The 25,373-nt window shown below is 43.7% G+C and overlaps 1 protein-coding gene across 4 annotated transcripts; it reads right to left on the reverse strand.

Annotated features, from left to right (window-relative positions):
- Positions 1-5,965: 5,965 nt before the first annotated feature.
- GOSR2 (golgi SNAP receptor complex member 2) lies at positions 5,966-23,256 on the reverse strand. 4 transcript variants are annotated; one of them, XM_075036142.1, is made up of 6 exons: positions 23,152-23,256; positions 20,501-20,565; positions 17,703-17,811; positions 16,475-16,607; positions 13,522-13,662; positions 5,977-9,396 (listed from the first exon to the last, which is right to left on the reverse strand). In XM_075036142.1, the coding sequence occupies exons 1-6, from the start codon at positions 23,178-23,180 to the stop codon at positions 9,235-9,237; spliced, it is 639 nt and encodes a 212-aa protein (XP_074892243.1). In that variant the 5' UTR covers positions 23,181-23,256; the 3' UTR covers positions 5,977-9,234. The 4 variants fall into 4 exon arrangements, with proteins under 4 accessions (XP_074892246.1, XP_074892243.1, XP_074892244.1 ...); XM_075036143.1 differs by lacking the exon at positions 23,152-23,256 and adding an exon at positions 22,773-22,820; XM_075036144.1 differs by lacking the exon at positions 23,152-23,256 and adding an exon at positions 22,457-22,723.
- Between the last annotated feature and the right edge of the window lie 2,117 nt (positions 23,257-25,373).

Genomic DNA, 25,373 nt, shown 5'->3' on the forward strand with positions numbered 1-25,373 from the left:
TACAGATAGATGCCATGATTGGGCCCCATTATCCTAAGCTCATTTAATTGCCAGTTGGTGAAAGACTGGCAGTACTTAGTGCAGTAACTACCTGCTTTTTGTTGGGTCTCGCCACTTGGTCTGCACTGCAGAGGAGGTGAGCTTCGAGTGCAGGAGGCACATTGTCTCAGGCCCCAGCTCTTTGTCAGGGTGAGTCTTGGGAGAGCACTGTTCTCCAATAGCCCTGCCTTCCTGGAAGGACTAGATGGACTTGGAAGGTCATGGTTGTGACTTCAAACCATCCCCTGGCCACAATAATCGGGGGTTATCCCTATCCCACAAGAAGTGGGTTTGTCTTGTAGGGTAGGTGCAGCCAACACATGACAGAGCTCTGAGATCTGAAATCCCATAATCTTCTGGGCAACTTTCTCAAGCACGTCCTGCACATGCCACTGCCTGTGAAGAGCAGGAAACCCATCATTTTACTGTTCCCTGCAGTGATTTGGGAATGAGATTAACAGGCTGTAAGGATGTAAAACACAAAGATGACCCTCCTCCAGCATTATGACTAATTAAAATCCCAGTATCATCTATCACTGGGCTGTTGGCTCCCTCTGACTGTTTTGTATTTACCACAGGAGAAGGAATATTTTAAAAAGTATGCGAAATGGCACCTACTCCAAGATGACAGAGCAAGGACTTTCATGTGACTATCACTGTGGCCACAGCCACATATTCCTGTGTTAAATCCTCAGTCTCTCTCATGATGGGCAGACTGTGCAGTGCTGGAGCCTTCACCCCCTTCCCTAGAGGCTGGATGTGTCCCATGCCAGGGGAAGCTGGTGGGATGTAGGGGAAATATCAGCCCCTTTTGGCCTGCTAGGGAGGAGTTTGGAGCATGTGCCTGCGTGACTCTCTCCCAGCCTGAATTTTTTGGTAGCTCAACAGTGCCTGTGCTCACTCTGAGCACTCCTGTGGGTGCACCCTGCCTGCTGGGCCATTTCTGCCTCGACTGAGCTACCAGGTCTGTGGCAATAGGACTGGTCTGACTAGAAATGCCTATGGAAATTTGGGATAGAAATGGTTGGATCTGCAGTTGTTACTGGTGACTCAGGAGGGAGGATAGGCAGCATTTACCTTTATGCACAGATTCCTCTGTGTTGGAGAGCCTGGGCATACTGGAATTCCTTGTTTCTCCTGGTGCCTCCAGCCCTGTGTGGTGTCTGGTGGGTCTCCTGGACCCACAGATGTCTAGGGCTCTGCTTTGTCCCTGCATCTCGCTGTATGGTGCTGCACAGACTTTCTCCCACTGAAGGGCTGAGCTTGCACTGCAGGACACCCCCATGCTATTGCTGTGCCCCACTGGGGCTGGAGCACAGCAAGGTGCACAGGCCTACGTGGGTCAGTGGGAAACCAGGTCTCTTCCCCCTCGTGGGCTCTGTGTTCCCTGTGGGCTGTGATCTGGTCAGCGCAGCCAGCTCCCTACAGTTCTTCCTGTGGGGAACCTTGGTTGCTGGATGCTTGCTGAGTCAGACTGTGCCTTGGTGGTCTGGTCTAGGGTGCCCAGCTCCTCTCTGCTCCGCCACCAGCTGGAGTAAGGGCATCAGGAGCAGGGCTTTCTGCCACCTCCCACACTGTCCCTGCTGTTTTCATCTGCAGGATGCAGCACAGGCTTTCCCTCAGCAGAGCTGCAGTCCACTGGCACAGGAAAGAAGTGTCCTTTCTCCTGCCTCCCCTCTCCTCCCACCAGTTCCAGAGCACTGAGGAAGGCTAAGCCCCTTTCCTCCCCACTCACATGGCCAAAGCCAAGCCTGCACACAGATTTGTTTATTTTTCACTTCACTGTGTTGGGGGAAGAAGGGGGAGTTCTGCCTTCAGCTGCATGTCTTTTCAGGGTCAAGGTCTGGATGGATGGCCTTAGTTCTTTCAGACTGCCCTTCTGGCACTCAGTGATTTGCACTGCTGAGGTCTCTGGGCCCTTTGTTGCTGACTCCAGAAATCCACGCAATTCTCTGGTCACAGCTAGTGGCACCCCTTTCTCCTTTTGTTCCTCTCCACTTTCCCCATGATCTAGAGATGAACACAGGGTGCCTGTAGTCCCACAGAGATGCAGTCACAGCTGCGGTGTGTCCATATGCATGGTTCACATCCAGTGGTATAGCCCTGGAAAAACACACTCCCCTGTCTCATCCTCCCCCAGCAGTTCAGACTGTGCTCTTTCCTCAGTGCTGACTTCAGCTAATGGGGATTTGGGGTAGTTGCATTTGTTCCCAGCTGAAAGCCAGGAGACCAGCACTGTCCAGTGTCCCCCCATCAAAGGGGGCAGGGATCGTTGGTACTGTGAATAAGCAGCTTTGAATCTGATCAGTTAAATCCTGCTTAGTCACTCTTGTAACCTAATCATCACACATAAATACAGGGTCCTGAACTATATTGGCTCCTACCCAGTGCAAAAGGGAAGAGAGAGAGAAAGAGAGGGAGTAAGGAAGACTTTCCATCATGGGGGTATTTACAATTTAAAAAAAAGTGCTGGAGGTGGGAGAGAGAGAAGGGAACAGATATACCTTGTGGGGCAAGGAAACACTAGCTGCAAAAATGCCCCTTCACATTTGTTCTGGAAGGTGAACAAGCTCCTCATAATTGTTTTGCCTTTGGAGTTTAGTGTCCAGCTCCTTTGTGCTGTGCTCAGGAAGGCTGGAGGAGAAGAGCTGGGTGGTGGTGGGGACCAGGCTGTCCAGAGACTCTCCAGACTATAGCCTTTGTGTTCTAGGTATACCCCTCACATTGCAGCAGTAGTTCAGCCTGAGTTACACTGATGAGTTGCATGTGGTGTTTCCTTTAACTTCCCAGGGAACCACCTCCTGCTTCTGAACTTCAGGTTCCAGCAGGTGAGACTGCCTGGGGTTACTGAAGGCGGCACAAAGTCTCCTTTTTCTGGCAGATCAGGCTCTGCCCCCAGATCTCAACTTTACAACCAAACCACATTTAAGAAGTCATTTCCCCTTTCCTGACTTTAAGTCGAGGTTATAACTCATAAAACCAAAAGCATGGTTTCAGCCTGGAGATCATTTACAAGTGCTCACTCAGCAATAGGCTGGAAATGAAAGCAGTGGCTGCCTGGACTGCCCACACAGCTGCAGAGCTGAGCATATTTCTTTCGAAGCGTTAGCCAAACCATGCAGATGAGGTGCCTCCTTATGCAGCCCTGACACGCTTGTGCCAGAGCAGGTATATTGAAAGGGCCCATCCACCTCCTATCCAGTGTCCAGGAAGAACCTTCCTACACAGGGTTCCCAGCCCTGCCAATGTCTGGGTGCCTCGTGGCAGCCGTCTTGTTCCCTGGAGTGCACAGGTCACCATGGGAAGGACCATGGCCATCATGCCTCATCCTTGCTGCTGTGATGTGCCTATCCTGGGAGTGCTGCTGTGAGCCACTGGGATCAGAGATATCACCTGCTGCACAGGCAGCCGTGCCTATTGCTCCCAGCTAGCCCCTGCCACTTGGGCTCCAGCGGTAGACAGGCATTTGCACACACATCCCAGAGCCCTGTCCCCAAACCAGGAGGGATCCCAGGCTCTGCAGACAAACAAAGTCCCTAAGGATTTCTATAGGGCTCTTCCCACCTGCCACTGGCCAGGCTGGCCATGCCGGCCATGCCCTCCTCCCTGCCCATAAGGAGGGGATGCACCAAGCCAGCACCTGAGTTACTCTGGAGATACTATGATGGCCAAGGGCAGCAGCACTCCTTTACTATGTATGATGTCCAGCACAACTGATGTCTGATAATATACCTGCCCTGTATTTTGCAAATGATACCATTAGAAATCTAGCCTGGTTGTAATTTCTACTGCCCATTTCCAGAACGTTGAGATGACTTACTGTTCTCTGGTCCCCTGTCACCATTTTATTACCCTCTCCCTCTTTTCCTCTTAGCTTTTCACCTCCCTCAATCAAGGTACAAAGATAACCAAGAGGGGTAGAACAAGAGCTAAATGATTGCCTGGGGAGGAAGAGGGCAGCAGGACTGCAGCAGCTGGTGCTTGCTGGGTACAGGGAGAGCTGGAGGTGGGGGGCTGTGTACAGCGAAAGGCTTCAGCACCCACAGGCCTTGGGCAAGACAAAACAGAGCGAGGCAGGAGCACCCTCTGCAGAGCAACTATTAAAATTGTTATACTTACACGGTGTTACTGTGAAAACATGATACCATCGCCTTTGGATTATGTTATAGCTTATGAAGAGAAATTTTTCTTCTACAGTTGAGACATTCAATATTGTTACTATAGTCATGGGTAGCGTTACCACTACCCGTGGTTTTTGTTTTAGGCTAACGGTGCTGATTTTTAACGCATATCTGTTGTAATCATGCATTATAGGGTTAACATTTGGAAGCAGTATACATATATAGGCATACATATTAAGCTGTGGTTACTAGACAAGTATAAACATCCTCTAGTCCTTATCTCTACTATCTTCCTTCTAAATTAATTCTATCCCACCCAATCATAATGTCTTAATTATCTCTCCCTCCAATCTGCCTATTACGTTAGACACATTTCACTCTTTTTAACTGCTAAAATACTGACTGCACTTGGTCTCTTTGTTTCAAAACTTTTCCCTCTGTTTTATACCCTCCTAGATGTCTTCTACACATGCAGTCACACCTGAAAGCACACTGCTGAAGCAACAATACTATTTCTAGGCTTAAGCTGCTGCTTATCATAGTGAAGTCCTTCAGGGGACCACCCTAGAAGGTAAACTGTGAAGACCTGGCTCAGCAGGCTGCCAAAGGCTGATCTGATCTATGTATCTAGTTTATACCTACATCACTGGATGACTTTCTAACTTTTTGCATTCTTTGCTGGATATTTTCTGATTTAGTAAGTGTTTTGTAGCTGTGGGGAACTTGAATTACTACAAAACAAAACATAATTGCAAGAGAAAGGTAAGCTAACCCCTTGATCTCACATTTTAAATCCATGATCTCTTTATCAACAGCCACATTTTGCCCTCCAAGTTCTTCCTTTGCTATCGTTAATTAGAACCTAGAAAGTAAGTTGTGCAGGTCACCACGACTCCAGCTCCCACCACCTGCATCATTAGCAGGTAGAGGGCAGGAGAGAGGAAGGTCTCTCCAGTGCCAAAGAGGGAGCCGGCAGAGCATGCTGAGGTCCTGGGTGTCTTCCCTGCAGCATAGCTCCCACCTGCAACCAGCTCCCCGCCACCCCAGCTGCTCCCACACTCCTGTTCCACCACCCAGCCAGCAGAGACCACCACCACCATTTCTACCACCCTTCTGAGCCAGCACCAGTTCCAGGGCGGTACAAGCCTGTGTGCCACCACCAGTCTGACCAGTGAGATCCATCACTGGGAGAGCCTGGTCTGGAGCCAGCACACACACTCTCCCTCCACCTTCCAACCCCACAGTGTGGTGGGACCCACTTCCTACTGAAACACAGACTGGGCCACTCCACAACATCCCTGCGACCGTCTCCCTGCTGGTGCCTTCTCCTCTCTCCATCCATTCTCAATGAACTGGGAAGAAAATCCACCCCATGTTTCCCATCTCCTTTCTCCTCATTGCACACTTTCTCCCTTGGTAGGCAGGACTTTATGCCTCCCTGCGTGTCTCCGTCTGCTTCACACTCCCCCACTTCGTGGAAGCCTGAAGAGCCAGTCCTCTCCCCTTGTGGCACTGCTTCCCCCTCTGGTGGGGCATCTGCCACCACACACCTTCCTGCGTGGGCAAACAGTGGGAGAGACTGCAGGCGGAAATACTGTCATCCAGCTGCCTCCTGCAGTGTCCCCTTCCCTTTGGGTGGGAGCTTTGGTTCCTTTTGCTACCAATGCACCTATACAAGACCGTCTTATCCCTCGCTAATTTCAGTGCCAGCTGAGCTTTGGCTTTGACCCTTGAGCAACATCCATCTCTTCCTCCAGGGCAGCTGACCCCTGCTTCTGCTTTCTGTGAGCTTCCTTTTCAGATCTGAGCTCAGGCAGGGGTTCCCTGTTTGGTCAAGCCAGCCTTCTGCCTTACCTGCCTCAGTATTAGAATATTGGATTTGTCCAGCTTAAGTACTTGGGCACCTTACATGTTAGTCAAGGTAAAAAACTTCATTTTGGTTGAAAAATCTTTATTCACATAACACATCACATGAATCACATCATGTCCCACCCTTGCCTCTTTACGTATAAAATACTGGTTAAAAGTTTTTTTCCAGAGGCAAGTTAATTTCCACAGTGTCCTCTCAGAGAGTTTATCCAACAGCTGAAACATTTGCTGTGCCACAGCTGTTCAGAGGCAAAACAGCTCTGTTGAAGGAAATATAGTCTTAGTAAGAAAGGAAACTTTACAGAGAGCTGTAGCAGCAACGTGTAAAGCCACCCAGGGTTTCAGCTCTGTCCCATTTCATGTTAGCAGGGAACTTGATCCTACCTGTGCTCCTAATGTGGCACACTGTAATGATAGAGGCTTTGAGGATTGTACACTAACCGTCTGAGATAGCACAGATACTCTTGTAAATCATTTTGGACTTAACATGTAGTAGAAATTTGTCTGAACTTGCACATCATCAAATCATTACCTAAGTGGTTCCTTCAAGCCCCACATCTCACCTTTAGACATACTAAATACCAAAGACACTTTGCTTACAAGAGGGAAATTAGCCTACACAAGAACAAGGATACTCTAAAAGGGCAAATTAAATGAACAGAGAAACATGTATTAAAATGCCAAGCTTGTCTCAAAAACAGAAAAAAAAATCCAGTTCCAGTTATTTAATGGCTCCTGCCACAAGCTAAAAAAGGAAACAAATTGGCTAGAGTCTCACCTTGGTATAAGACAAATCCCGCTACACCAGGTCACAACTATATAAACTTTAAACACCACCAAATAACATTCTTTAAACACTAAACCATAAAGTTGTAAAATTAATGTGGAATTGGACCAGTTTCTGAGAAGAGAAAAAGATTTTCCAGGGATCCCTGACAAGGTACCCAAGTGATCTCGTAGATGATCATCTTGCAAGTGCATAGAATGCCAAATCTATCAGACTTCATATTTACAATAAATTCAAGGTAAATTTAGAGTTAAGATTTAAAGATACAGTAAGACAGATGATCTATCACTGCAGACTTCCTCTCTTCCTTTCAATTCCCTAGCCCCTCGGGCTCAAATGAAAACCAATTCTGTACTTGGTCTGCTAATGTGTTTCCTTGGGAAAGCCTAGCAGACTGAACACAAAGAGCACAAAACAATTCAGAAGCATCAAACACGTTAAGCATAAAACAGACAGCCAGCAGGCGTGCAGCACACTAGATATCCAACAAACATTGAGGCTTTCCTGCTTTCTTCTGCTGAACCATCCAATAGAATTATCCAAGCAGTGACAGCATCTTGGTCTCCACCCCTGTGTCTGCAGTGCAGCCAGGTAGCGCTCCGACTGCTAACTCTTCTCTTGCCCTGGGTTCCAGGCATGAAGCTGACTGGCCTGTGACAGCTGATCAAATTGGGTACTCTCCTCTGCTCTGCCACAGCACACAGGTCAGTCAATAGTTCAGTTATCCAAGTGTAACCAAGCACGGCTAAAGCCTGTTTCACTTGCCCAGGTTAACTGAAATTCATTTTTTACAGTTATTAATACCATTTCTCAAAAGTTTGCAACAGGCTACATAATAAAAGCAAAGCTTATTGCAGCAAAGATAGAATGCAGAACTTGTAATCTGTTACTAATTAAGAGACCCACAACCATTCCAGACAGAAAAAAATGAAGGAATTGCCAGTATAACGCCACATCATCTGAATATGACACTTCTGTGCCACTGTCAGACATCTGGAAATGCTCCAGACTTGTACACAAATTGGGATGGGAATGTATCTGAAGGCTGATTGAAACGGATGATGCCCAAAATCTCAGGATGGCCATTCTAACAGAGCCCCCGCGAGTCTGCAGGGAAAGGAGTACCATATTTAAACAAGGCATTTCATAACTGTGAATGTTTAAATGTGGATAGATACCTACAACCAAGGAGATACATGTAAGTTGGCTATCATCTGTGAGGTGATACGTACGAGAATGTGCAAGAATGTCTTTCACAGTAACTTTGCAGGTACAAAGAAAACACAAAGAACACCCTTCCCAAGGGTGAGGGATATTTATTTACCATCCCAAGGCACGTAACTTCAGGGAACTCTTCTGATGACAACTGATTTGAAGAGAAAGGTCTGTTGCCCTGATCCCACTGTTATTCTGAATGTAAAGAACAGCAGAGGCCCCATTCCAGCTCTATGAACGTAAAAATCACAAATCTGAGTCTGAGCACAGTGAGGACTTGCCTGCTTCATCGATTCAAAAAATACCAGCTACAGAGCACAAAACCCCAACCAACCACCTCAGAAAATGAACACAACTCACAAAAATGTGATGTGCACTAGCATTAAAAATGTCAGTCTTCCAGTTTTCAGAGGCTGGATTTGGCACTAGGCACAGTGAGATAACACAGGCCTGATGTGCATCTGACTGAAAGCGGGCAGAAGTACAGCATTCAGCTTCCACTTGGAAGCAGCGGGGCATAAAAAGGTACCAAAACATACCTCAGATAAGATGAGAAGCTTTTCAGCCTAAAATGGGAAGATTTGTGCTGGTTAATACTGTAGGCGTAAACAAAAAAGTTAGCTGAGGTTATAACCATGCTTTAAGACCCTTCTCCACAAATCCTTCTCCCTCCAAGCAAAACAGTGAGTTTGCAGATGGGAACCTTTCACTTCCCACCTCTTTTTGCACACTTACACTGCAGGAGTGTGCCCACAATGTGAAATTCTCCTCCGTGGCATTCTTTCATTGCAAAATACAGTGATCAGGGTCACTTCTAGCTAGCACAGGAAAGGCTCACTACATCTTATGCTCTGCCTTTGCATCCTCTTATCCCTATCTACCCAAAAAGACACTCCTACCTTGCAGTACAGCTGGGCAAAATTTTCAGTTCTGCCTCCTATTCAACCAGATTCTTAAACCTGCAGACAATAAGGTGAGAGCAGTAAAGGCTAGGGTTATTTTTATAGGGCCATTCTCAACTACAGCATGCCCAGAGGAATTTGTTTCCCTACATGCTTTCCACATAACATGTGTCTGAGTGTGATTTGTAAACTGAAGTTCACAGGAGGGGCTCATCCAAAGCAGCACTCAGAGGGAAGTACAGTTTGGAGGACAGTCCATCTTGCTCCAAAAGACAATCTCTTCTGGCAATAGTTCAGCAGCTCATGTCAGATACTGCACGACGAGAAACATAATTACACAAGTCAAAATCATTCCCCCAATCATGAAGTATTTATCTTGAAAGGCTCGCTTCTCTATCAGCCGCATTACTGTATTGGATAAGCCCAACATGTTGGCAACATCCAGGATCTTCTTGTGAGTACCCTAAGAATAAAAAGACAGCAAAGAAACAATTAACGTCATGGTCCAACACTTCTTACTCCACAGCCCAGGAATATTTCATCATGGGTGGCAAGTGATGAATTCTGATCAAGGGAACTTGCTATCAGCCAACAGTTCCTACATTTTAAGAGCAGATGGCCACAGGACCCTGGAAATAGGTGGATGATGAGACTAATTAATTCACATACATGAACAGGAATGTGGTTAAAGATACAAAACAATCTGTACAGACAGATACATCATAAAGAGTGGCTCAGAGAAAATGCACTCCCTACAGAGGCATTAGGAGTTTTTCTGGTCCTTTTTGAGATATACAGCCTAACAAGAGCTTGAAGCTTCTTGATCAGACAACCTTTCTTGCAGAACTTCCCTCCCACTGAAGTACAGTTCATACCAACAACAGATTGAAAAGGAAGTCCAGAAACTTGTAAGGCTCATGGTAGAGTGCAATGAAAGACATACAAAAGTGTAATTAATGCAATTTCAAGAAATCCTTCTGGAGAAAAGCACTGAACAAAGACTGCTAGCAGATGTACTGCAGGCAGGCCCACACCTCAGTTTTGTTTCACTGCTGAAGCAGTTGGTGTTATTAAGAATGTGGATCCCACCAGTTACCACATCAGCAGTAAGCACGTGACAGTTAAACACAGTGAGCTGCAGAACTGGAAGTAGCAGAATTGAGCTGGGGGAGTCACTACTGCCGTGCAGCAGGAATATTGCTACTTTATTTCAGGGCAATAGTCAAAGGGGACTGTATGAAATACAAGCACATAGATGTACTCTGGGCACAGTTCAGAGCTGGGTATTGTCCCATCTGGGAAGAAGGGAGAGAATTCATGACTACAGAGTCACAATAGTACAGGTAGGTGAGAAGGACCTTTCTGGATAAGCTAGACAAATGGGTAACATTACCGATGGGCAGGCAGAGATGCTGCACTGAGCACCACAGCTCAGCTCACAGCATGCAATCAGAGATACGCTAGCCAGGACCAGCCTCCATCACACCTATGTATGCACAAAGATGGGTACTGCTAGAAAGTAGCCTTGTCACGCCATGGCAATGATAATGAACCTAATCTCTCAAAATGACTTCTGGGTCCAAGTCCTTAACAGAACACCCTGCTTCAGAAAGCTGTAAGACTTAAGTTATTTCTTCTCTGAGCAAGGTCAATAGCACAGATTCCCATCACAATGCTCTACTACCAGGCTTTAACTTTAAAATAAAAACTCTAGCTTCTGTTCTCACAGTCCACTGTATCTTTGGTCTAAGAAGAATAAAAAGGTGAAATCTGGGAATTGTTCTGAATATAAACCCAAGATCAGAAAAGCTGAGGACAGAATTTATATCAACTGTATTAGACATACATGCACAAACAGTTTCTTAATCCATAAAACAGACAGATTTGCAATATCAAATTAGATAATCAGTTTCTTCTGCAGAAGGCTGTGTAGGTATTCAGGCCCTTTGCTGAAATCAGGTTATGTCTCTGCTAGTAAAACATAATCACATTTTTCACCTTCATTTCATACACCTCACATTAAACCCCTGGATACTATGCTTTCTAGTTCAGCACTGTTCCTGTCTCTGCAGCAATCTTTTCACACGACTTCAGAACAAAAGAAAACCTTGCTTGGAGAAGAGAAACCGAATATGAATCTTTAAAATGAAAGCAAACAATAGGAAAAGTGAAGACTCTTCAATTCTTGCAGTCCATGGAACGAACTGTACAACTGGAACAGCTAAAGACTTGTGACAATTTGGGAATACTTGGTTCATACCTGTCTGTTTATATCCAATACCCAAGAAGTTACATAGAATAATATGCTTCCAAATTAACTCATTTACCTTTTAAGTTGTCTCTATGCTAGCTGCTTCTGGCAGATTTGTAAACAGGCAAAGTCTTTGATAGTGTAAAAAAAGCTAAGCTAAGGGGAAGAGGAATATGAACAGATGTTTCCTCATCTCTGAGCAAGAAGAAATATCCTCTTGAAAACATAAGAGCATGATGCTTCCAAAAGAACAGACTATCAGTAGGAGTGGGCAGAGACACACCAACAACTTTACTGTTACAATCCTGACCCGAAATATGCTTAACTTGCTACAATTTGTCAGCAGAGACAAGGCATGCCTACATTTGCAGAAGGCCCATCACAATCTAATAGGAATCCAGTCACATTACTGCAATCTAACTAGCAAAAGCAGCAAGACAGGACCATGGACTATAACACAAAACAGTATTTCCTCTCAATGTCTTTGAGGCAACAAGTCCTGTTCCTTTATCATATTTGCCAACTGTGGTTAAGTTCTCCTAACTTGTGATGTACGCACTCCCTTCTCAGGAACCCCTAGAAACCAAGTGCTTCAGTCACTCATCAGAGATTACCTTGAATCAGTGACTTACCATCTTGTAGAATCAACAAGTCAAATTCCCTGTGTGAAGCACAGGTACACTCGTGCACTTTAATGACTGGATGCCCCAAGCCAATGTGAGCAGCCACCAAAGCTATACAGTGCTAAACGCAGAGGACAGATGTGTATAACCTCAAGGATGTAGGAACTTTAAGGAAGCTACTTTTTCCAAAAAGCATTCACAACCCTGAATCCTCTCCTGGCACTAATAAGTAGTCCTTCCACCCTTTTCTTCATGAGATGGTAGCAGAATCCCTCCTTCTACCCACTAGTCGTACAGCTAGACTACTCAGCTACCACATATCTCTTAAATGAATGCTTAACTACCACACTGAGTAGCTACATCTTATTCAAAGTTTTTCCAGTAACTGACTTTGTCTAAAAAGAAATATATATTCACTAGGTCAGTGAACAACTAACCTTAACCAAGAAGCTATCCTTCACCTCAGAGGGGAAAGAACTCGACTTCAAACTCTGCTTTAATGCATCCATGTAACATTTGTGAGTGCAGGTACTGATCACCAGACTACAGAGTAGAAAAGGAGTTACAACACTGCTTTCTGTCATTGTACCCTGTGGTGGTCCTGTCCAGTGCTTTGGGAATACCAGGTGGCCTGGACCTCTGTGATCAGGATAGGAAGTACCTGGCTTGTGAATTGCAACAAGACATTAGGATTTAAATAAGCACCTAGCAACTCTGCCCTGTGAAGACACTCAGCTCTAGTAACTCCCAGGAAATGGGTACCACAGGTACTGGAAGTTGCTCCAGCAAAATGCCTATGCACTTTAAGAGTGAAACCCATACATATGTACAGTTCAGCTGTCTGTATACAAGCTGGCTGAACTGCCTTTATAGCCAGTGAAACCCTAGTCTACAATCCATGGAGCTTAAGGTGCGATTCATCTGACCAAATGTAAGGATTTATGTTAGCAATTAAAAATGCTTAAATCCTCTGGCAGATACATCCCAAAACAAAGCAATATCACAAAATAGACAACAATAGTTATCCCCATCAGAAGATGAATGGAACAGAGGTAGAGATTTCCCCACATTTTTCAGCAATCTAGCTTTCCCCCAACACACACTTCTTATTAAAAAACTTTTTGTATCTTTGAGCTATTTGCTCAAAATTTAACATCACTTTGAACAGTCTTTAAAATAAAAGACAAATATTTGTTATTAAGACACATGAAGAAATACAGCCGTCATTAACAGTATTCAGGGAAGGATATATTGTTGAGATGCGTTAGACCTGAGAGAGTATTACCTTTATTACTTAAACACAAGTACTTTACACCAGCTTTGTGGTTGCTCTGAGTCATGTTCATCTGAATCAGTTATCTATCTGTGAGCTAGCCATTACTTCCCATTCTTCACTTGAACAAAACACACACAAACAAACAAACAAAAAAAAACCATAAGGGAGCAAAACATAACATTCAGCACTCCAGATACTAACTACTGTGCAGGTGAAGACTGCTAGGCCATCCAGCCACAAAAAGAGCTTAAAGATGCTCCCAGTAAGATGATAAAATGTAAAGATTTCAGGTTTAGTTAAAATGGAATTTGGGCCTTTCCCAGCATTCTCAGCTCAAAGCAGTGTACTGAAACAAACTCATGTATTGATTTTACTTAGCCTGGTCATCATAAACACAGAAAAACGTGGGGTCTTTTTGGTAAAAAACGATGCCCCCACCTTTAATGTCACTCTCTGGTCCCTCAGCCCCTGAAGGATGTTGGTCCCACTGCCAATAAGATCATCCATGCCACGATGGGCATTCTGGAGGGATTCATTAAACTGTAATGTTTCGTCGATCGGTATGGTGGTGTCAGAGTCCTGTAGGGGAAATGCAGGGTCTTGGTTACCTTGCCTGCTCACTCATACTGCCCATACATAGTTAGATCTAGAAAAAGAACATGCAGAAGTAAACGTGGCAAAAACTTCACAGGACTTGAAGGATTACGTTTTAAACATTTTTTTATATAAGGATATTAAACACAACATTAATATTTGAGTGAAAAAAGTAATTTAGAGAAGCCTACAGGAAGCAAGCCAAAAGGCAAAGCTGATCAGCTGTTCAACTGCAATTAGATCTCAAAGGATAAAAAGTCAGATTAAAAGTGGAGAATTTATAATCTCAGTTTATGATATATGTAGGAAAGGGTATTACAAGAGAGAACATCAAAACTAACAGAAGGTGTTTAACATGGAGTCATTTGATCATTGGAAGTGAAAGACTTTTGAAAGATTTAATATCAGATTTCTAAGCTACAAAAGGCCTGCAAAACACAATGACTGGGAGATGACATTCTATTAATTTACAACATGATGCAAATTTCCGATAGCGAGGGCAGACATGAACCTAGTTCCCTGAAGGTCTGACTCACTCAACACCCAAAGCCTTATCAAAAAAAAAAAAAAAAAAAAAAAATAATGTTTTTCCAGAAAAGATGCATTAGCTCAATTAGAAACTATGAGTCTTGAAATGGAAATAATTGGATAAAATTCTGTAATCTGGATTGCACAAGAGGTTAGAGGATGTGATCACTTTTGTCTTTCCAAGGCCTCCAGTCTAATCTTCTCTGGACACCATTCCCTCCAGAGAGTCAAGATAATAGCTCATCACTCCTACATTGTTTTATGAACAGGAATCATGATATTGGTAAGAGGGAAGTGTGGAAACACTGGCTTACCTGCTTTCATGTACTCAGAACAAGAACTACCAAAATGCAGAATTCGTATTTAGGGCCAAAGATGGTTAATATCCTACATCTGACTGTCAGCTGTACGTTACATGCATGCAACAATACCAAACTTGCTCTGAGTAGACTCTGCTGATTATTTAAAAAAAATAAAAAGTTATTATGGGAATGACATGTATGATCCAGTGTTAGATCTTGTACTGCCTAGGTGGGTGTTCTGCTTGCTGTAAAAGAATGAAGAATAAAGGACAGAGCTGTTAGCAGCTGCAGGGTCAAAGTTACTGGATGAAGAAGCCATGACAGCACATACATCTCTTTGATCAAATGTTAATGAAGCACTAAGGTTTAAACAAGTGTCTCGTCTTCAATGAGTCTGCAGAGCAGAAGCACTTGGATTTGCATCTGAAGGGCTATTATTTCAGATATTTATTAAACTTCCAGTCAGCAGAGAATCCATTTCCTATACCAGCAACTTGTAAGATTTTTTTTATACACCACAAGGCAGCGAGAAAAATATTGAAGTAGATTTTTGACCCTCGTCACAGAAAGACTAGATGGCATCATATCTTTCATTTGCTGTTAGTGATTTTCTCCAGAATGGTATAAGGGAAGGCTTTAAAGATAAAGACCACATTTATCTTTGAATTAAGTAAAAAGTTCAGAAAACTGCTACAGCTTTCAAAAGCTGTTATGTATGTTACAGATTTATTCAGGATGCTTACATGCTCAGCTGACATTTCTATTTAATAGAATAAGGTAGTATAAAAATAGAAACTGTGTAAAATTCTAACCAAAACAGGCCAATAACTGACAAATAAATCATCCTTTTCCTATTAAAGGGTCATTCTACTTTAAAAGTCTCATTTTTGTAACGAGGTAAAAGATACGCAAAATAATCATGCTTTTCTTTTTTCATCTTGAGACACCTTTCAACATCTAAAGGAGAAAAAAAGCAATTTGCCATTTATTTTGCATTTGCAAGCCTGCTACTGCTCTTCAAAACTGTTCCACTTACACAGGTTTTATTTCTGGACAACAAGTTTTCCTACAGCAAAAGTTCTCCATATTTGCAGAGGAACACCACAGTGTTTTGAAAACAAATCAGGTTTCAAATTTCAGTGTTCCTTTCACGTCTTGTTTATAATTTCAAAATAGCCAACAAAATGCTAGATGTCATCTTTATGTCAGGCTTTGAAAAGTGCACTGAACTTCCCAAATCTCAAGAGGACTTCTCACATTTATTCCTCCTTGCCATTAACAATGAATGACAACACAAATAATGAATGTTAGGTTACATGCCTTTAACAACAACAACAACAAAGACTAGCTTTTGAGTTACAGAAAAGTGAAATCTGAAAGCAAACCTACTTTATTCAGAGTAAAATTCCTCTAGAAATTTGCACTGGGGTGACTTCCCAGTGGAGGAACTAAGAATTAACAAGAACAGGTGGAAACACATTCCTGTTATTAAAAACTTTTGAGTCATTTATAGATAAAAAGCAAGGGGTTTTTTGCCAGCTGTGTGATTTATATTAGGACAAATTAAAGCTTGCTGACATCTACTGACAGCAGAGTGTACAAAAGCCAGACATCTAGCTTTTACAAATCTCAGGATTTGACAAAAACATTTGAGACAAATCCAAGTAAAATGTATACTTCAGTACGTACCTCATTCACCCTTCTGAAACTGCTAGTCAGGTAGAACTGCACTGGATAAAATATGAGCAGCAGTTTCTGGAGTCTTTTACTACTGCCTCTTATTAACCCAACTTTTCCTCACAAGAGTGTTGTACTTTTTTAACACGTATTATTGTTCTTTTCTATCTTTACTCTGTTTACATCTCACAGCAGCAATCTAAGAGAGTCATGCCTACATCTTGCCTGAAACTTCTCTGAAAGACTATGGCTTCTAGAACACAGAGATCTAAAACAAAGAATATATTTACATTAGTAGTGAATGTACGTGCAAGCAACTCTTCTCGCTGTCGCTCCTGCTGCTCCCGGATGTAACGGCGATGTTGAAAGTTCCTCAGAGCTGTCTGCAGATGCTGAACATCGTACTTCAGCTGGTCAACTCGGCTAGAAAGGATCAACAACAGGAACACATTCCCAGGGATGGTGGTTTTTTATATGAAGAATGGAGCATTATAAATTAACAGTGACAAACAATAAAGAATGATGGGTTCTACCTAGAAGGTAAGGACATTCAATGTTAGGCCCATATTCCAGACTTAGATCTTCCGTGCCTCGTTTTTCTACTAAACAGGTGATTATTTAACTGGACGTTAACGACAGAATGTGTAGCAGAATTCTTGAGCTGTCTTGGACACGCTATCCCATGACTAGTCTCTTCAGGAGATTTTATATATATATATATATATATGTATATATATATATATTTCTCATCTAACACAGATTTGGAAAGATGGTAGGATTTGAACAGTTTCTATTTTATGACCCTCATGCACATAAAAGATTAAGCTTTCAAGCTTCATTAATTAGCACCATGTTCTTAAGTTTGAGTTTTTAATAAAAAGAGTTTAAAACTCAGTGAACAATACAGGAGACATCTCCATTAGGCTAAAACAAATAACATCCAGAACTCCATTACCTCTGATAAAATATTTGATGACTATTTCAGGTACTGACCTCTTTAATACAGGTGACATGAAATCTACCCCTAGTATCTACAAAGGCATTTTGGGACTGAATGTTAATAGTAGAGTTACAGAATAAATTAGAACATAAGTCCTGAGGTCTCTGGTCAAACCTCCTCTTCAAACCAGTGCTAACTTTAGAAACCTCCTTATTTTAGTCACCAACAGCTAGGAAAATGGTCCAGAGAAAATGACATCAACTGAAGTAATTTTACTCCTTACCTCCACAAATGGCATTAAAAGCAAACGCCATAGAGAGAAGAAATTTTTTTTAAGCCTTGAAGTGCCATGTTCTGCTCATCTCAGAACAAAGCCATGAATCCAGCTCCATCACCAGTCTGTGGTTAAATGCAGAGAAGTGATTTTGCCTCTGTGCCCCAATTTTGCTACTGTAGAGCACAGAGATAAGTTATGCAAAGTATAAAGTCTCACTCAAAAGGCAAAGGGCTTCAATACATTTAATAAAAATAATTACAAAGACTACAGCACATTATCATAGCAAAGATGGTGAACTTACAGTTTAGCATTCTGTCGCTTATTGGGAGGTTCTTTGCTGGACAGGATTTCCAGACGTTCCAAGTTGCTGAATATATTGTCTATTCTTGCCTGAATCTCATTTTCTACTACTGCAAGGAAATAAAAATGTGATTTGATTTGAATTAAAGAACTGCAATCTGAGTGAAGGTAAAAGCTCAAAATCATTCAAACCAGTTTTTAAAACCTGACACATGCAGATCCTTACTGGATGAAAAAAATCATAACTGAGAACTACAGGTATCATGAAAAGCCACTTCTTTAACTCAGTAATTTGAGACACTTGCCTTTCCCTCCTCCTCTGAGAAGGGAGCTAGGAAAGCCCCTGCTCTTTCAAGACACCTGAGCCTCTTTCCCTATCAGCAACATGTATTAGGATTTAAAGCTCCCACATTACCCCCTGCAGCCCCTCCCTGTTCCCTCAGCAGGATTTGCTTACACAAGCTAATAGCCAATATGATTCTCACAACAATGGCAATTTAAACCTCTGAAAACTGTTAACACAGAGTTAATATACATCATCCATAAACAGAGCAGCAAAGCTTGAAGGAGAATGGGAAGGATTCAGAGTTCACAGGAACTGGCAGACTGAACAAGTAGCTCAGAAAGACATGGCCAAAACAGGGCTGAAGCCCTTGCAAGTGGGAAAACAAGGCCACAAAATAATTGCCTCTGTAATCATCTACATTGCAATTTCTTCTGATAATCTGCGTAGGAATAGCAGAGGGGCAATAGTACACAACACAAACTCATATACTTGTACTTTAATGAGGTGGGAAACTGACACAACTGAGGAAAGACAATCATACACTTTCAGTTACTGTAGTCATATAGCAAAACTCAGTACAAGCCACAACGCCCTTCCTCATCTGACAACCACATTTTCTAACCATGTCACAACCCAGCATTTCACAAATTAAAGAATTGCACAGAAGGGCAAAAGACAGGATTCATCATCTGACATTCTTGTGTTTAAAGAAGGTGAGCTGTAAGGCTGAAGGTAAGCACCCTCCAAAGCATGTCCACAGCCTGATTATTAGAGGACAGAAGCACCGTCATGTCTGTGCAGCCACGAGGACAGTCCTGAAGTCTCAGACTGCCATGGTCAGACCTGATATAAATAATCACCAAATTCTACAGACACCACTTGTTCTTATTTTGCATTTAGACTAAAGAGGTATACAGAAAAGCATTATTAACCAACTGCTAACTACTCCACGGTACTTCAGGACTTTCCAGAAAATCGCATTCAGCAGAACCCGGAAAAGCAAACAGCACATACAACCCCTTCTCTTTGCCCTTTGATCTCACACAATCAAAGAGTAATTAACCCACGTATACAGGCACAAATCAAATTGTCCTAATTCATCTCACCATCATTTAGTACAGCTAAACTTAACAGAAAAGCAATGAGGAGAGCAGACAGACAATTACATTAGCTTTTGCTAGTCCAAACAATAGCATTACTATCTTAGTCACCTTTGGCTTTTCTGAGCAAGAAGGGATTATTTGCCCCAAGTTGGAAAAGGAAAGCTGCAATGGGAAGTTTGATTTCCTGGCTCCTATTCCTGCTCTTCAACCAGAAGATAATCCTTTTCCATAAATCCTAAAATATACACTAACATCTAGAGCACCTATCTGTATCTATAGAGAGAGAGACTATGTTCATTTATTGACTACATAAGATGGTACATAATCTTATCTCTTGAAATGGTCTCAAGTAGCAAAGGCAAGATGGCAAATTCTGCTAATTTTCAAGAGGTTCCAAAACTACGTCCAGTGAACAGCAGTCTGGGAAGTCTGCCATTGTACTGGGAGTAGTACAACCACCACAGATAACACAACTAGTAGACAAGTCGTTATTTTGATAGCAAACTTATCACAGCCATTTCTACAGTGAAGTCGTGCTTCACGAATATATTTAAGGTAACAGAAGTCAATCAATGTGTGCATAAATTTATCCAGCCAATGCAGTGTCCTTTCCCTTCAGAAGTTCCTGATGAGGTCCATTAGCAATTACTCAAACAGGAATTAAGGCTTCAAACACAGGTCCAAAATACATTTGCCAATTCCACACTGGGGTAAAAAGTCCTGCCACAATATATCATAACATTTTATTACAGTCATTTTATTAGCACAGGGTTATAGTCCAAATTTACTGAAGCAATTTCAGACCTAGTTGTTCTACATATTTCTCATAAGCAGATGGAATTACAGGTTCCGACTCTGATGCAAGCAGGAACTATCAAAATCATCCTGCTTAAATTCCTGCACACCAAATCACGGCATTTTCCCCAGAAACTGGACTAAGCATCTTTTGGGGAAGACTGCCAATTAGTGGACGCTTAAGGAATAGCAACATAACAGGACAGATACACAACCACATTTCTCAGCTTTTTGAGCTTCTAACAAACTAGCCCAGTGATGTTCCAAATTTGCAGTTCTGTCCACATCAATGTGTTCACTACACCTCGAAAAGTGCATCAGCGTGGGGTTTTTTAACCTGTTTATGTTGAAGGCCTCCACAGCATACCCTGACAGCAAGTTCTGTCTTTTCCACTGTCCTTCATACAAAACATCACCCTATTGAAGTCAAACAGTAAAATAACTTTAATGCATTCCAAATTGATGATGCGTCTCAACAGTCGATCACAATGACTGAAGAGCCAAATTTGTTCCAATAATGATTGTAAATACAATGATAAACCATACAAGGTTAAAGATGCAAGCTAAATAAAATCAGTACTGGAGTGGGACTTTTCTCACTAATTAATTACTTACAGTGTACTGACTCTTTGTCTGAAGTCTCCAGGCGCCCCATATAAGACTGGACCTCATGGACTTGCCTATCAAATGACAGTAAATTAACAGGAGAAGTCAGTTAACAGCTACAAAATCAAATCATTTTTCAATACCTCAATTTTCAGCTTCTTTTAAGTACTTTTTAGAACAGAATAAGATCAGCTACATGCTATTCAGTGCAGACAACCCATCACTGAACACAAAAAACCACCCAATTCTTCAGTATGAAGAAAGCCATGCTTAATATGCATCTACAAAATAACTTTCAGTTTAAAAACAAAAATCAAGGTGAAAGGGCTTTTATTTCTTCAGAGATTTCCAATCCAGTACTAGCTCCCTTTTCGTATTTATAACCTGAACTGGGGCTCTCCCGCATGCCACACACCTGGCATGCTGAAAGCTGTTAAGATCTACCCTACTCCAAGACAACCATGGAGACGAGATTTCAGATTCACACTACAAACTCACAAGTGGTGAGCATAGCAGAGGGAAGACCTGATTGGGAGGAGAGTTGGTACAAGTGAGACCTTAATAATAGATCTGCAGTGAAACACTACCTAAGTGCACCACTAAAGTCAAGAGTACTGATGAGACACCATACTTTTATATCACTGCATAAATGGGTAGTACACATCTTCAACACTAAACACAGGTTTTACCCTTCCCTTCTCAAAAAGGGAACAGAAGCACTGGCAAAGGCTCAGAGAAGGACAATAAAGATTATGAAAAGTACAGAACAGCTTTTATACAAGAAAGTTGTTCAGTCTGGACTGGAGGTGATAGCGGAGAGATACCCTAGAGCATAAATGGCACAGGAGAAGGTGAATAAGGAATGATTTTCACTGTCTCTTACAACATATGAATTACAGAGGCATCAAATGAATTTAAAAGCTTAAAATCAAAGAGAAGGAACTACTGTTGCTGGACAAGCAGTGGCAAAGGAAAACAAAAAAACAACCAAACACTGATGGTTGTTACATTCCTCTGTTTCAAGAAGCCCCCAAGCCTCACATTTCTGGGAGTCTGGGACAATATTCAATGAAAGTATTGCATACATTTGCCCGTTTCTTACTGTCTTTCCTAGAGATCTGCAGTTAGGCAATGCTAAACACACACTGGGACAGACAGACCTTTGGCCATACTTGGTGTGAACAATCTCACAGCAGCTGGGATTCGGACTTCAAGAAATACACTTAAAAAGTTACAAAAATATAATTTCCTTTTTTCAAAAAAAAATATTTAAGAGATCATAATTTTGGTCACATTAGTGACTCTTTTTCTGGTGTATGTACCATTTGATAACTACAGCACAAATGTTTATGAAGCCAGACCTCTGAAACCAACTTATCTTACAGAGTAATAAAATATTTATTCTTCAGTTATTATGAGATTTTTTTAATAACTACCAGGGCTACCTTCCAAATCACGATACTGCGCTACTAAAGAGATCATCAAGTATGTCATAAGTACCACATTACTTGGAATTAACTAGAGAACCAATTCAATACCCAGTATCTTGCAACCCATACTTGTTTTATAGTTTTCTTTCCAATCAATTTCTCTAGGACACCTGAGACAGCTTGAGACTCGCACTGCTCTTGAAATGCTCTTAAAGTGCCTGTTTAGAAACCCAGGTGTAGAAGCCAAATCAGATCACATGCAACTGGATCAGAAAAACTACTTCACGCTCACCAGGACTCTTCCCATGCCAGAAAACAGAGCAAGTCTGGGGAAAAGGTGGGAAGAGAGTTTGAAAATCCAGAGTATCCGCAGACTGACAACAAACCGCAACAAAAACACAGCTCAGTGACTATGATCCCCAGAGAAGCTGTGGATGCCCCATCCCTGCTGGACGTGTCCAAGGCCAGGCAGGATTTCACACTTCCCCCTACAGGGTCTCTCTATATCATTATTCAATGAAATTCTCTTACTTACCACACTACCTCTTTCAACAGAGCTCAATGAAGAAACCCATTACTGCAGAAATTTGGAATATTTCAATTAACTGCTTCCTTTGGTCTCTTTCCCATGAGTTATCTGTATCACACAGACCTGCAAGATTTTTGCCTTATTTTGTACTTTTCATACCACTTCTACCTCAGCAGATTAGCATTATCTGTGAAACTGAGTGGTTTTTTATCATCAAGGAGTCACCCGTTTCCCGAGGTGATTTAAACTGAGTCTGCTAGCCATCTCAAATCCCCAATGCCACAAGAATGCTACTAAACTAGTATGCCTTAAAGGTAAGTACATTTAACAAAACAGCATCACTTGTTTTCAGTGAATACTTGCAATCTTGTACTTTAAAATCCCGAGGCGAGCAGGCTTTGCTTGCTTTCGGACTGACGTGGCTAACAGCAGGCTGGGACTCCGGACAGACACACGGCCAGCCCGGAGGGACAGGCTTTTGCTTCTTTCTGCTGCTGAAGCACTGTCCTCACGGCAACGCGCCGGGGTGGAAAACGAGAATTTTTATGAGAAAAAAAGCTTTTAAAGGGCGCTGAGAGGGCGCTGGCCCGCACGCCGGGTGCCCGCCCTCAGACCCGGCCCCGCACCAGTCTTCCCGCGGGTCCTCGGGGGTTACGTCCCTCTACCACGCCGCCCGCCCCGCGTCGCGTCGCCTCACGCACTTGTTGGTCTGGTGGTAGAGCCCCTCCATGACGGCAGCGCGACCCGCCCGCCTCCGCTCCACCGACCCACGTCGCCGCCATCCACTTCCGGCCCCGCCGACTTCCGCTTCCGCCGGCCGCGGATACGCTCACACACGCTTCCCCCCCCCCCTTTTCCTGCGCCGCTCGCAGCGCCAGGCGCGGCCGCCAGGGGGCGCTGCCGGATCGCCGTCCCGCCACCGCCCATCCGCGGGGCGTCGGGACGGGGGTGGCCGGGGAGGGGGGGGGCGGTCTGTGTACAACGTTAGATCCCGGCCTGGCGGGCCGTGCAGGGAGGGTTCCGCGGCTTGGTCCTCGGCCTGGCAGCCGCCGGGTTTCCAGCGGTGGCCGGGTGAAGCGGGTGGTTGTCCCCTGCTCGCCTTTCCTCGCTTGACCCCGCAGTCCCCCCCCCCCGCCGCGGTCATCTCTCCCAAGCGCAGGGCTGTCAGGAGAGAGGGACCATCCGGCTGTGGGGGTCTGAGGGGCACCCAAACCTTTCTGTGACTGTAGGAGAAGCTGTGGATGCCCCATCCCTGGAAGTGTTCCGGGCCAGGCTGGACGGGGCTTTGAGCAACCTGGTCTGGTGGAAGGTGTCCCTGCCCATGGCGGGGGGGTTGGACTGGGTGATCTCTAAAGGTCCTTTCCAACCCAAACCAGTCCGTGAGCCTGCCGGGTAGGCAGCCTGCAAAGTAGTTACTTGAGATTCCCACCACGGTCGGTGATGTCAGCTGAGACAGCTGCCTTTGGTCCTACGAACTGCTTCCACTTCATAGAATCATGGAATGGGTTGGGTTGGAAGGGACCTTAAAGATCATCCAGGTTGCTCAAAGCCCCATCCAACCCGGTCTTGAACACTGCCAGGGATGGGGCATCCACAGCTTCCCTGGGCAACCTGTTCCAGTGCCTCACCACCCTCATGGTGAAGAATTTCTTCCAAATGTCCAATCTAAACCTGCTCTCTGTCAGTTAAAAGCCATTACCCCTTGCCCTATCACTACATTCCCTGATAAGGAGTCCCTCCCCACCTTTCCTGTAGGCCCCCTTTAACTGCTAGAAGGCTGCTATAAGGTCTCCCTAGAGCCTTCTCTTCTCCAGGCTGACCAAGCCCAGCTCTCTCACAGCCTGTCCTTACAGGGGAGGTCCTCCAACCCCCTGGTAATCTTCTTGGCCCTCCCCTGGACCCACTCAAGCAGGTCCTTGTCTTACGCTGAGGGTCCCAGAGCTGAACACAGTACTCCCAGTGGGGTCTCTAGAAGTCAGGTCACCTCTAGAAATCTAGGTGACTAGCACACATGAGCATGCAGATACGGAGCAAGAATTAAGATGAATTCTACATCTAGACATCTCTTCTAAAATAGCTGTTCCAGCTCTTTGATCATCGTTACCATCTGTCCTGCTTCCGGCTGGCATAGAGTTAATTTTCTTCCTAGTAGCTGGTATAGTGCTGTGGTTTGGATTTAGTGTGAGACTAATGTTGATAACACACTGATGTCTCAGTTGTTGCTAAGTAGTGCTTATCCTAAGTTAAGGATTTTTCAGTTTCCCATGCTCTGCCAGTGAGCAGGTGTACAAGAAGCTGAGGGGGAGCATGGCTGGGACAGCTGATCCAAACTAGCCAAAGGGATATTCCATACCATAGAACGTCATGCTCAGTATATAAACTGGGGGTGTTGGCCGGGAGGGGCAGATTGCTGCTCAGGCATCAGTCAGTGAGTGGGGAGGAATTGCATTATGCATCACTTGTCTTTTCTTGGGTTTTATTTCTCTCTCTTTTGATATATTCCTTTTCATTGTTATTGTTATTATTGTACTTTATTTTATTTTAGTTATTAAACCATTCTTACCTCAACCCACAAGTTTTACTTTTTTTCCTATTCTGCTCCCCATCCCACTGGGAGGGGGGAGGAGTGACCGAGCGGCTGCATGGTCCTTAGCTGCTGGCTGGGGTTAAATCACGACACCATCTTCTCTGAACCTTGCCTAGCTGTCCCATTCAGTCTTTCATTTTCATAGAACTACTTTAACTCCAAAGACTTGTTCACAAGTGGTCATGGTCAGCTCAGGGCATCCATTGTGCAAATAGCTTTGTTTTCCTAATAATCCTGGGTTTTCCCTTTACCTTCAGATCCACCAAATTCCCTACCCCAGGTTATCACCCATTCATTGTGTAACAGTAGGTTCCTCTGTCATTTTTCACAGGGCTG

Source organism: Buteo buteo, chromosome 9, assembly GCF_964188355.1.
Source record: "Buteo buteo chromosome 9, bButBut1.hap1.1, whole genome shotgun sequence".
Lineage (NCBI taxonomy): Eukaryota > Metazoa > Chordata > Aves > Accipitriformes > Accipitridae > Buteo > Buteo buteo.